General features: G+C 46.5%; 1 protein-coding gene across 6 annotated transcripts in view; it reads left to right on the forward strand.

The window, feature by feature from the left end:
• DOCK1 (dedicator of cytokinesis 1) overlaps positions 1-1304 on the forward strand; it is a 560005-nt gene extending 558701 nt beyond the window's left edge. For all 6 annotated transcript variants that reach the window (XM_055560921.1, XM_055560923.1, XM_055560922.1 and 3 more), the window contains one exon: positions 106-1304. In XM_055560921.1, the coding sequence (XP_055416896.1) occupies positions 106-201 (96 nt within the window). In that variant the 3' untranslated portion in view covers positions 202-1304. The remainder of the gene's footprint in view (positions 1-105) is intronic.
• The last annotated feature ends 10816 nt before the right edge of the window (positions 1305-12120 follow it).

The raw sequence follows: 12120 nt of genomic DNA on the forward strand, positions 1-12120 counted from the left end.
AGTCTTCCCTTGCCCACCTCCCTACCAGGTCAGAACCTCCCAGAGACCACGTCTCTCCTGCCAGAGCATCAGCAGTGAGCCATCCCCTCATTTTCTGTCTTCCAGCATCTGCCTCCTCCTCTGCCCAGCAAGACCCCGCCGCCGCCCCCTCCCAAGACGACGCGCAAGCAGACCTCGGTGGACTCGGGGATCGTGCAGTGAAGCCGCGGCATCCCCCGAAGGACGAGCGGGCATCCTTCCCCTCCCTCACATCTCCTCCCACGTCTGGCGTTTACCTCATGGGGCCTGTGATGTCTGACCTTTAGTGCAATTGCTTTTCCCTAACAGGATTTCGTCTCCAGCCACAGGGTGAGCAGGCTTTAGCATCAGGGAGTAAGGAGGCGGGTACGGGCCCGGGACACGCGGCTGTGTTTATCAGCGTCTGAGTGTGTCCATCTTGAAAGAGCCTAAGTCTTGCCCAAAAGCCCTTACTGTTTGTGCCAGATGACACATTAGCAAAGAGCCCAGTTGACCTGAGCAGAGCACAGGAAGGAGAGTTTAGAACTGTGTACTAACAGTGGACAAGTCCTCAGCTCCCCACTAGACCCCAGGTGACTCTCCCAGGATGTCTCACGGAATGCTCCTGCCTGCACCTGGAGGTGTGACTTTCTGTGGGTTGCGGGCTCCTTCAGTCTCCTTCAGACAACTATGGTCAGCCCTTTCCGGGAAGTTCCTGATTTCCCTTGGTAAATAGGGATATTTACCAAGGATATTTAAAATAGGATATTTCTCTGCTACTGAACAGTTACTAATTTATGGAGTGGAGACACCATTAAAAATACTGGATCAAGTGGAAAGAATAAGTATGAGTGTAGGAAGATCCATTTTCTCTCTTTTTAAAAAAAGGATATGTAGACCACAGGCGATGGTTTTAATTGGGTGAATTCTTCTTGGGCTCATTCTGTACAGAAGTTTGTATATATGAGGGTCTTTAGAACTTGTTTTAATTTTTGTGGTCCTTCTGTTTATTGTCCTAGGCACCCGCAAATGATTCTCAATATGTGTTCTTAACTTGTAACTGAGGGAAGTGTAAAAAAGAAACACAAATTAAATTTTCTTGTTTTTTTTTTTTTTCCCCCTCCACAAAGCACAAGCCCTAAAAATGTTCCTGGACAATGATTTAAAAAAAAAAACAACTAACTTTGTATAACCTAATATTTTATTCTATCATCTATATTTTTTTATTGACTATAATCATGATATTCTTCTAGTAGGCTCAAGAGTTAATCATTGACAACAAAAAATAAACTGTTGTTTAAAAAGTCTCAGTGTCTGACATACTATGTTATTATCCCCTGATGTAGAATATTAAAGCCACTGCTTATATTCTGCTCCTGAGTTAAAAAAAGAAAATGCACATCGTGAGAGTTGGAGTTGCAAGTTAAGTTTTATTTGGGGCAAAGTGAGAACTATAGCCTGGGAGACAGCACTTCAGATAGCACTTCAGAGACTGCTCCAAAGAGACTGCAGTGGGAGGTCAATGGAGTACGTGCAATCAAGCACGTATTTTTTGCAGGAGGCTTCTGCTAGTCACGAGGGGCAGTGATCCCCATGAAGGATTTTAGTGCTTTTCTAGAAATGAGGAGATACAAGAATTGGGCTCATAAAATCGGCTCCTGAAAAACTATCTGAAGACCTGTTCTGCCAGTTTGTTCCAGAGCAAAGAGTGCCTCATTTCTGCTCTCCACCCTGAACTCTTTTCAGGAAATGTTGAAGGTCAGCAGCTGCAGCAGCATCTACCTGACTTAATCCTTGTAGAGGGAGATGGCGACTGCCAGTCTGTAGCTGACACTGCCTTCTTAAAGAGCACTGTGACCCATGTTTATACACGCGTGCGTCTTCCTCAAACACTGCTCTTCATCTCTGTTTAACTGTCTGGGATCCAGAGCCCAGAAAGCACTCAGGTCCCAGCACCCTCTGTCTGTGTGTCCTTACAGACAGAGCAGAGCTGAGCCTGGCTCAGGCTGGAACTCCCTCAACCCAACCCCAGGGCCCCCTGGCTAAACCTTGTTAACCTCTCCTTTTAACCTTCTCAGTGTCCAACGTGAGCAAGGGCTTCATTTCCTGGGATGTGCCATTTCACTTGAGAGGCATCAGACTTCCCAGGTTTCTCTGAAGCTTCGATGGTAAGAAACAGAGAAGGCACTGGAGTCCTGTATGCTATCCAGATGTGTCCTGGCTCAAACACAGGCTGTGACTCTGTCCCTTCCAGCCAGGCCTCCCAGGAGGCTGTGACAGAACCCAGGAGACTCAGAGGAGCCTCCTCTGGCTCAACGGCTGGTGCCCCAGTTTATTTGAACTTGTCTTTAATGTCCAGTCCACCCTAGGACATTTTAGATACACGTGAACGTGGATTTTTTTCTGCTTGAATTTTTACTCTCTGATGAATATGAATATTCATCCTCCACTGAGTATGTTGCTGCTGCTGCTAACTTGCTTCAGTCGTGTCGGACTCTGTGTGACCCCATAGACGGCAGCCCACCAGGCCCCGCCGTCCCTGGGATTCTCCAGGCAAGAACACTGGAGTGGGTTGCCATTTCCTTCTCCAATGCATGAAAGTGGAAAGTGAAAGTGAAATCGCTCAGTCGTGTCCGACTCTTAGAGACCCCATGGACTGCAGCCCACCAGGCTCCTCCATCCATGGGATTTTCCAGGCAAGAGTATTGGAGTGAGGTGCCATTGCCTTCTCCAAGTATGTTAGAAACTGGCTATTCACCACCATCCTAAAATGATTACAAGGACACACCCACCTGGGAGGGGCCAGCCCCTGGCCTCAGGGAGTTTTTGGATAGTCAGCATTTCACATAGCAGAAGCTATAGCTGAAATTTATAGAACCAGTTCCTGGCCCTTTGGAAATGGTTGTTTTTATTCTAGAACAGCATCTGGGTTCTAGTTCTTGCCCTGCACCACGAATTCCCCCACAAAGTCTCCCTGGACAATCCCTGGACTGCATACCCCACCCAGGGCCCTCCCCCATGTCCTCATCCCCCCAGTCACCAGGAATTCCACACTGGGCTCCAGAGGGCTGGGTGCATGGCAAATCTTAACAGGAAAGGAAAAGTGGACACATTTTACATGTGTTAAAGAAATTTCCTAATATAAATATGTAAGTGCATTTTTTTTAAAAAATGAACTTCTCAAACTAGGCACAGTTTTTTTTTTATTTTTTTGCCTTTTAAATTAAGGTTGGGCTACAGAACTAGTCAAGGAAAAACTGACCTCTGTGTCAAGTGTCTTCTGGAGGCATTCCTTCTAGAAGGAGTTTCCAGGGCACAGCTTGCCTCTCTCGTTGCAGTGATATATTCCTTTTACTCTCTCTGTTTTTTGCCTTCTCCGGGGCCACCTGTTTAGCCGTTTTCAATATAGGGCTTCCCAGGTGGCTCAGTGGTAAAAAGAATCTGCCTGCCGATGCAGGAGATGCCAGTTCAATCCCTAGGTGGGGAAGATCCCCTGGAGGAGGAAATGGCAACCCACTCCAGTATTCTTGCCTAGAGAATTACATGGACAGAGGAGCCTGGTGGGCTATAATCCATAATGTCACAAAGAGTCAGACACGATGGAGCACAGCACATTTTTAGTATTGGGGAGGGCCGAATTTCATCTGTTCTTTCTCCTTTCTTGTAACTGGCTGTGCCATTTTATAAAACATTTTGAGCATGTCTACAGCTCCATGGCAGGTACTTTGCACAATGCCCTAGGAGACACCCAGTCCTGTCCTCATGGATCTCAGAGTCTGGTTAGGGGATGGATGAGACCGCAGCCAAGTAGGACTCAGTCTGTTGAAGGACAAGTGGTGAGCACTGGGCAGGACAGGGCAGAGCAGAGGGGCCTTTCACACAGACGTTGGGGGACACCCGGAAAATGAGTAGACTTGGACAGACTTGCAGGAGAGTCAGGAGTGGGGAGGAGCAGTAATTGCTACCTCCAGGACACGAAGGGGAGCCCCCACTGTGAAGGAACAGCTGGAAGACCAGCAGGGAGGCGGCAGCTCAGGGAGGCTGGGGAGCTGGGCGGTGTCCAGTTGTGGGGTCCCCTCCACGTCTCCCCAAGTGGACTTGCTTCTCATTGTGGGTGACTCCAGGCACATTTGATTCCTCTGTGAGGACTTTCTCAGAGATTTCATGCTCCGAAAAATCAAGCTTCTTTTCTTTCCTTCCCTTCTTTCCTAAACAATTCTGCCTTTAGGCCATGACTGGGACAAGAGCAAGATGGGCATCCATGCTGGGGAAGAGGGTGGGGGGAGGGCATAGGATCGGGATCTGAGGGCAAGAGAGGGGCAGGTGGAACTCTCCCTCAAAGGAAGAAGGTATGGCTACAGGTTTTGCTAAACTTCACTCCATCAGATGAAGCCTCGTCATGGCTACACCTCAGTGAAAGCAACATGCCCCCACAGCAGCAGTGGGCCTTGCGTGTTTGAAGGACACCCAACAAGCAGCTCATTTTGTTGAAGGACATGTGGTGAGGACCAGGCAAGGATGAGCAGAGAGGCCTTTCACACAGACTTTGGGGGTGTCCTCACCATTAGGGGGTTAGAATAGAAAACAGGGTCCAGAATGGTGGTGGCTAAAAGACAAGGAAGGGAAAAGCCCACAAAAATAGAACAAAGGAAGGTCTGAGGACCAGAGTGAGGACCTCAGGTAGAACAAACAGCACTCCTGGTGAGCCCAATTTACACAGGGCAGGCCCAGGGGGAGAAAAAACACATGAAAGAGGGGCCAAAGGGCCGGGGTCTCTGTCTCTCTCTCTTCTCTTTGCGTCTTTTGGGTCGTCATGCCCTCAAGCCTCAAGGAGGTATTTTCCTTTATTTTCTAAATAAAACTGAGCTGTAACACGGAGCTGTAACACTGGTCCATCCGAGAGCTGTAAAGCTCGTCCGTCGCTTCAAATTTTTGTTGTGACACAACCGAGGAAATTACACACTCCTGCCACTCACCATCAGAGTCTGTGATGTATTTTGGGGGGAGGCGTGAGTGGGGAGAAATGTACACCCCCAGCAGGGGCCAGCAAGCCAACCTGAGCCCTCCATCCCATGATGGCGGCTCTGGCAGGAGCAGATGACCTTTCCCACGTGGCCCTGACCTTAAGGGATGACACTCAGCACAGGTGAGGGCTGGAGGTGTCCTTCCGCCTCCCAGAATCACAACAGAGCATAGCCAGAGGGCACAGCGCATGAGCCGTGGGCGTCCCTGGAAACCATGTGTGGAAAGGACCAGGAATTCAGAAGTCACTCAGAAAGATGCCTGCTCACAGTGCCCTGACTCCTCAGCTGCTGATGCAAAAGCACAGCAATTTGGGAGGTTAAAAATAATCAGTTTGGGAATGGGAATATTTCTGAATTAGCATAAATTATACTATTTTAAAGTGCTTGTTAACAGTTAATTTAGCATCATGAACACTTGCATTGGAGAGGAGGGCACTTAATATCGAGTGAGGAGCTACCTGGAAAAGGCAGGGTTATTTTTAAGCTCCTACATATTTTTGATTTCTCTGCAGGGAACACAGACAATGTCCGTGGGTTTTTAATGCCTTGCTGAAGTTTCTTCCCCTGAAAAGTAAACTTTGGAAGGCAAAGCTATCATCATAGAGAAGGAACATCAGACTCATCTCTCAGTGTTTCAGAAATATTAGTGATGTGAGGGTTCTTCATATTATTTTAGCCTTCTAGTAAAGAGACGCTGCTTCCTTTTGTTTGACAGACTCCAGAGGAGGCTCAATCATTGCCCTGGAGACAGAGTGGGCAGAGATGGGGCCCGTGACTGCAGCTTCTACTCCCTTGATCACCCTTTGGGGAAAGCAATGCCTCCCTGAGGGAGGACCACTGGGAATTAAATACCAAGACGGAAGGATGGAATTGCCCCGAGAAAAAGAAATGCAAAAAGGCAAAATGGCTGTCTGAGGAGGCCTTACAAATAGCTGAGAAAAGAAGAGAAACTAAAGGCAAAGGAGAAAAGGAAAGATACACTCATTTGGATGCAGAGTTCCAAGGAATAGCAAGGGGAGATAAGAAAGCCTCCTTAGCCATCAATGCAAAGAAATAGAGGAAAACAATAGAATGGGAAAGTCTAGAGATCACTTCAAGAAAATTAGAGATACCAAGGGAACATTGGCTTAAAGCTCAACATTCAGAAAACGAAGATCATGGCATCCAGTCCCACCACTTCATGGGAAATAGATGGGGAAACAGTGGAAACAGTGTCAGATTTTATTTTTCTGGGCTCCAAAATCACTACAGATGGTGACTGCAGCCATGAAATTAAAAGACGCTTACTCCTTGGAAGGAAAGTTATGACCAACCTAGACAGCATATTCAAAAGCAGAGACATTACTTTGCCAACAAAGGTTCATCTAGTCAAGGCTATGGTTTTCCCTGTGGTCATGTATGGATGTGAGAGTTGAACTGTGAAGAAGGCTGAGCACTGAAGAATTGATGCTTTTGAAGTGTGGTGTTGGAGAAGACTCTTGAGAGTCCCTTGGACTGCAAGGAGATCCAACCAGTCCATTCTGAATGAGATCAGCCCTGGGTGTTCTTTGGAAGGAATGATGCTAAAGCTGAAACTCCAGCACTTTGGCCACCTCATGCAAAGAGTTGACTCATTGGCAAAGACTCTGATGCTGGGAGGGATTGGGGTCAGGAGGAGAAGGGGACGACAGAGGATGAGATGGCTGGATGGCATCACTGACTCGGTGGACATGAGTCTGAGTGAACTCCTGGAGTTGGTGATGGACAGGGAGGCCTGGCGTGCTGCGATTCACAGGGTCGCAAACAGTTGGACACGACTGAGTGACTGATCTGATCTGATCTGAAGGGACTATTTCATGCAAAGATGGGCTCAATAAAGGACAGAAATGGTATGGACCTAACAAAAGCTGAAGATATTAAGAAGAGGTGGCAAGAATACACAGAAGAACTGTACAAAAAAGATCTTCATGACCAAGATAATCACAATGGTGTGATCACTCACCTAGAGCCAGACATCCTGGAATGTGAAGTCAAGTGGCCCTTAGGAAGCATCACTACAAACAAAGCTAGTGGAGGTGATGGAATTCTAGCTGGGCTATTTCAAATCCTAAAAGATGATGCTGTGAAAGTGCTGCACTGAATATGTCAGCAAATTTGGAAAACTCAGCAGTGGCCACAGGACTGGAAAAGGTCAGTTTTTATTCCAATCCCAAAGAAAGGCAACGCCAAAGAATATTCAAACTACTGCACAATTGCACACACTAGCAAAGTAATGCTCAAATTCTCCAAGCCAGGCTTCAACAGTACATGAACCATGACCCTCCAGATGTTCAAGCTGGATTTAGAAAAGGCAGAGGAACCAGAGATCAAATTGCCAACATTCATTGGATCATTGAAAATGCAAAAGAGTTCCAGAAAAGCATCTATTTCTGCTTTATTGACTATGCCAAAGCCTTTGACTATGTGGATCACAACAAACTGTGGAAAAATCTTCAACACATGGGAATACCAGACCACCTGACCTGCCTCCTGAGAAATCTGTATGCAGGTCAAGAAGCAACAGTTAGAACCGGACATGGAACAACAGACTGGTTCCAAACTGGGAAAGAAGTACATCAAGGTTCTATGTTGTCATTATGTTTATTTAACTTATATGCAGAGTACATCCTGTGAAATGCTGAGCTGGATGAAGCACAAGCTGGAATCAAGATTGCCGGGAGAAATATCAATAACCTCAGATATGCAGATGGTACCACCCTTTTGGCAGAAAGCAAAGAGGAGCTAAAGAGCTTCTTGATGAAAGTGAAAGAGGAGAGTGAAAAAGCTGGCTTAAAACTCAATATTCAGAAAACTAAGATCATGGCATCTGATCCCATCACTTCATGGCAAATAGATGGGGAAACAATGGAAACAGTGAGAGACTTTATTTTGGGGGGCTCCAATATCACTGTAGATGGTGACTGTAGCCATGAAATTAAAAGACACTTGCTCCTTGGAAAAAAAGCTATGACCAACCTGGACAGCATATTAAAAAGCAGAGCAACGACATTACTGTCCTGACAACAGTCCATTTATTCAGAGCTACGGTTTTTCCAGTGGTCATGTGTGGATGTGAGAGTTGGACTATAAAGAAAGCTGAGCTTGGAAGAATTGATGCTTTTGAACTGTGGTGTTGGAGAAAACTCTTGAGAGTCCCTTGGACTGCAAGGAGATCCAACCAGTCCATCTTAAAGGAAATCAACCCTGTATATTCATTGGAAGAACTGATGCTGAAGCTGAAACACCAACACTTTGGCCACCTGATACAAAGATCTGACTCATTTGAAAAGACCCTGATACTGCGAAAGATTGAAGACAGGAGGAGAAGGGGACAACAGAGGATGAGATGGTTGGATGGCATCACCGACTAGATGGACATGAGTTTGAGCAAGCCCCAGGAGAGGGTGAAGGACAGGAGGCCTGGCATGCTGCAGTCCATGGGGTCGCAGAGTTGGACACGACTGAGCAACTGAACTGAATGGAACAGGGACCTCAGTCCCTCTTGCTGAGTGAAGAGAAAGTTTACATGAAATAAATTACAGAGAACGTTCAACGATATGGGAGTCATTCCAGGCCCAGTTCCCAGAACTTCAGGGTGGGTGATGTACCAGCAGAGAGGAAATGGGAGGCCCACTTCCTCTGCAAGGCAAACTTGAACTTCAAACCCTGCTGTACTGGAGACCACACATTCACCATGGTCATCCTTCTGACTGCTTTGCCATCAGTAGTAAAGCATGTGGGGTCCACAACTGTAAAAGACACTTGCTTTAGAAAAGTGGAAAACAGACCCAGAACTTTGTCCCGGAGAGACCCTTAGAGCTCACATGGCTCAACATCCTCAATTATGAGACTCTCCACTCATCAGGATGCGTAATGTGAATCTGACAGGCACGAGGCACTGGGCCAGCCTCCCTCAGCTGGTTTTCTATTATATGGTGACATCTTTAAGTATTTATGTATTTATTTGGCTGCACTGAATCTTGGGGGCAGGAGAAGGGGACAACAGAGGATGAGATGGCTGGATGCCATCACTGACTCGATGGACGTGAGTCTGAGTGAACTCTGGGAGTTGGTGATGGACTGGGAGGCCTGGCATGTTGCGATTCATGGGGTCCCAAAGAGTCGGACACGACTGAGCGACTGAACTGAACTGAATCTTAGTTGCAGCATGTGGGATCTTGTTCCCTGACCTGGGGTCGAACCTGGATCCCTTCATTAGAAGCATGGAGTCTTAGCCACTGGACTACCAGGGAAGTCCTGATGGTGACAGTTTTAGAACTCACTTCAGATTAGAAATGGGAGGTTTAGTAGGCGAGTCTCATTTTTCTTAAGGCTCCAAGCCTCCCCAACTGGTGTTAAGCATCACTCAGTACTAAAACCCAGCAACAGATTGGGCTGCTTTACTGGGCCACTTTATTTTTCTCTACAAGTGTGACAAAGGAGCCCATGGGGCTGCAGTTAGTTTTCTGACAACGATGCTATTATGAGCCAGAGCTGCAGTTCCTGAAGATGCTCCTCCTGGGCATCCCTCCTCCCCAGTTGGGGCAGCCCCCACCAGACCCTCTGCACACGCTCAGCTCCTGCTGCAGGTGGAGAGCTACTGGCTGTCCGGTGTCCACTTTGTCCCCGGTATTGTGTCTTCAGACACCATTTGCTCTTTCTACTGGGGAAGAGGCAGGCTGGATGCAGAGAGAAGCCATCTGTTTTCTCTGGAACCGGAGCTTGGGTCAACTGTAACTGTCCACCACGTTAGTGAATCCACCTTGTCCTCGTTCCGACCTGTGTAAGACCAGCAGACACAGTCACCTTGCCCCTTTGGTGGCCAAAGATTTGCCATATTCTCATCACCAGCCCTTAGGTCTCCCTGACCTGACAGTGAGTGTGGAGATGGGGCCTTTAGACTTGGATTCCCACTGGTTTAAGGTGGCCCCAGGGGATCAACCGCCCTGCACCTCTGCCTAATTTTCACTCACTGAAAAACCTGCCATTAATTTCACAGACTCATAGAAAGAGCCAAAAAAAAAAGCAAATCAGCAAGTCTCAGTCAAGGCTCATGAGATGCCCAGTCTTCCCTCTCTCTATCAGTTCAAACTGTTCAGTTCAGTTCAGTCACTCAGTCGATTCTTTGCGACTCCATGAATCACAGCACACCAGGCCTCCCTGTCCATCACCAACTCCCAGAGTTTACTCAAACTCATGTCCATCGAGTTGGTGATGCCATCCAGCCATCTCATCCTCTGTTGTCTCCTTCTCCTCCTGCCCCCAATCCCTCCCAGAATCAGGGTCTTTTCCAATGAGTCAACTCTTCACATGAGGTGGCCAAAGGACTGGACTTTTAGCTTTAGCCTCAGTCCTTCCAATGAACACCCAGGACTGGTCTCCTTTAGAATGGACTGGTTAGATCTCCTTGCAGTCCAAGGGACTCTCAAGAGTCTTCTGCAACACCACAGTTCAAAAGCATCAATTCTTCGGAGCTCAGCTTTCTTCACAGTCCAACTCTCACATCCATACATGACCACTGGAAAAACCATAGCCTTGACTACATGGATCTTTGTTGGCAAAGTAATGTCTCTGTTTCTTAATATGCTATCTAGGTTGGTCATAACTTTCCTTCCAAGGAGTAAGCGTCTTTTAATTTCATGGCTGTAATCACCATCTGCAGTGATTTTGGAGCCCAAAAAATAGTCTGACACTGTTTCCACTGTTTCCCCATCTATTTCCCATGAAGTGATGGGACCAGATGCCATGATCTTCATTTTCTGAATGTTGAGCTTTAAGCCAACTTTTTCATTCTCCTTTTTCACTTTCATCAAGAAGCTTTTTAGTTCCTCTTCACTTTCTGCCATAAGGGTGGTGTCATCTGCATATCTGAGGTTATTGATATTTCTCCCAGCAATCTTGATTCTAGCTTGTGTTTCTTCCAGCCCAGCATTTCTCATGATGTACTCTGCATATAAGTTAAATAAGCAGGGTGACAATATACAGCCTTGATGTACTCCTTTTCCTATTTGGAACCAGTCTGTTGTTCCATGTCCAGTTCTAACTGTTGCTTCCTGACCTGCATACAGGTTTCTCAAGAGGAAGGTCAGGTGGTCTGGTATTGTCTGATATTCCCATCTCTTTCATAAATTTCCACAGTTCATTGTGATCCACACAGTCAAAGGCTTTGGCATAAATAGATAAATAAAGCAGAAATAGATATTTTTCTGGAACTCTCTTGCTTTTTCCATGATCCAGCGGATGTTGGCAATTTGATCCCTGGTTCCTCTGCCTTTTCAAAAACCAGCTTGAACATCTGAAAGTTCACGATTCATGTATTGCTGAAGCCTGGCTTGGAGAATTTTGAGCATTACTTTACTAGCATGTGCTACTGCTGCTGCTGCTAAGTGGCTTCAGTCGTGTCCGACTCTGCAACCCCATAGACGGCAGCTCGCTAGTCTCCTCTGTCCCTGTGTGAGATGAGTGCAATTGTGCAGTAGTTTGAGCATTCTTTGGCATTGCCTGTCTTTGGGATTGGAATAAAAGCTGATCTTTTCAAGTCCTATGGCCACTGCTGAGTTTTCCAAATTTGCTGACATATTCAGTGCAGCACTTTCACAGCATCATCTTTTAGGATTTGAAATAGCTCAGCTGGAATTCCATCACCTCCACTAGCTTTGTTCGTAGTGATGCTTCCTAAGGGCCACTTGACTTCACATTCCAGGATGTCTGGCTCTAGGTGAGTGATCACACCATTGTGATTATCTTGGTCGTGAAGATCTTTTTTGTACAGTTCTTCTGTGTATCCTTGCCACCTCTTCTTAATCTCTTCAGCTTTTGATAGGTCCATACCATTTCTGTCCTTTATTTAGCCCATCTTTGCATGAAATATTCCTTTGGTATCTCTAATTTTCTTGAAGAGATCTCTAGCCTTTCCCATTCTGTTGTTTTCCTCTATTTCTTTTCATTGATCGCTGAGGAAGGCTTTCTTATCTCTCCTTGCTATTTTTTGGAACTCTGCATTCAGATGCTTATATCTTTCCTTTTCTCCTTTGCTTTTTGCTTTTCTTCTTTTCTCAGCTATTTGTAAGGCAGCCATTTT

This window comes from Bubalus kerabau, chromosome 22, assembly GCF_029407905.1.
Source record: "Bubalus kerabau isolate K-KA32 ecotype Philippines breed swamp buffalo chromosome 22, PCC_UOA_SB_1v2, whole genome shotgun sequence".
Taxonomy (NCBI): Eukaryota; Metazoa; Chordata; class Mammalia; order Artiodactyla; family Bovidae; genus Bubalus; species Bubalus kerabau.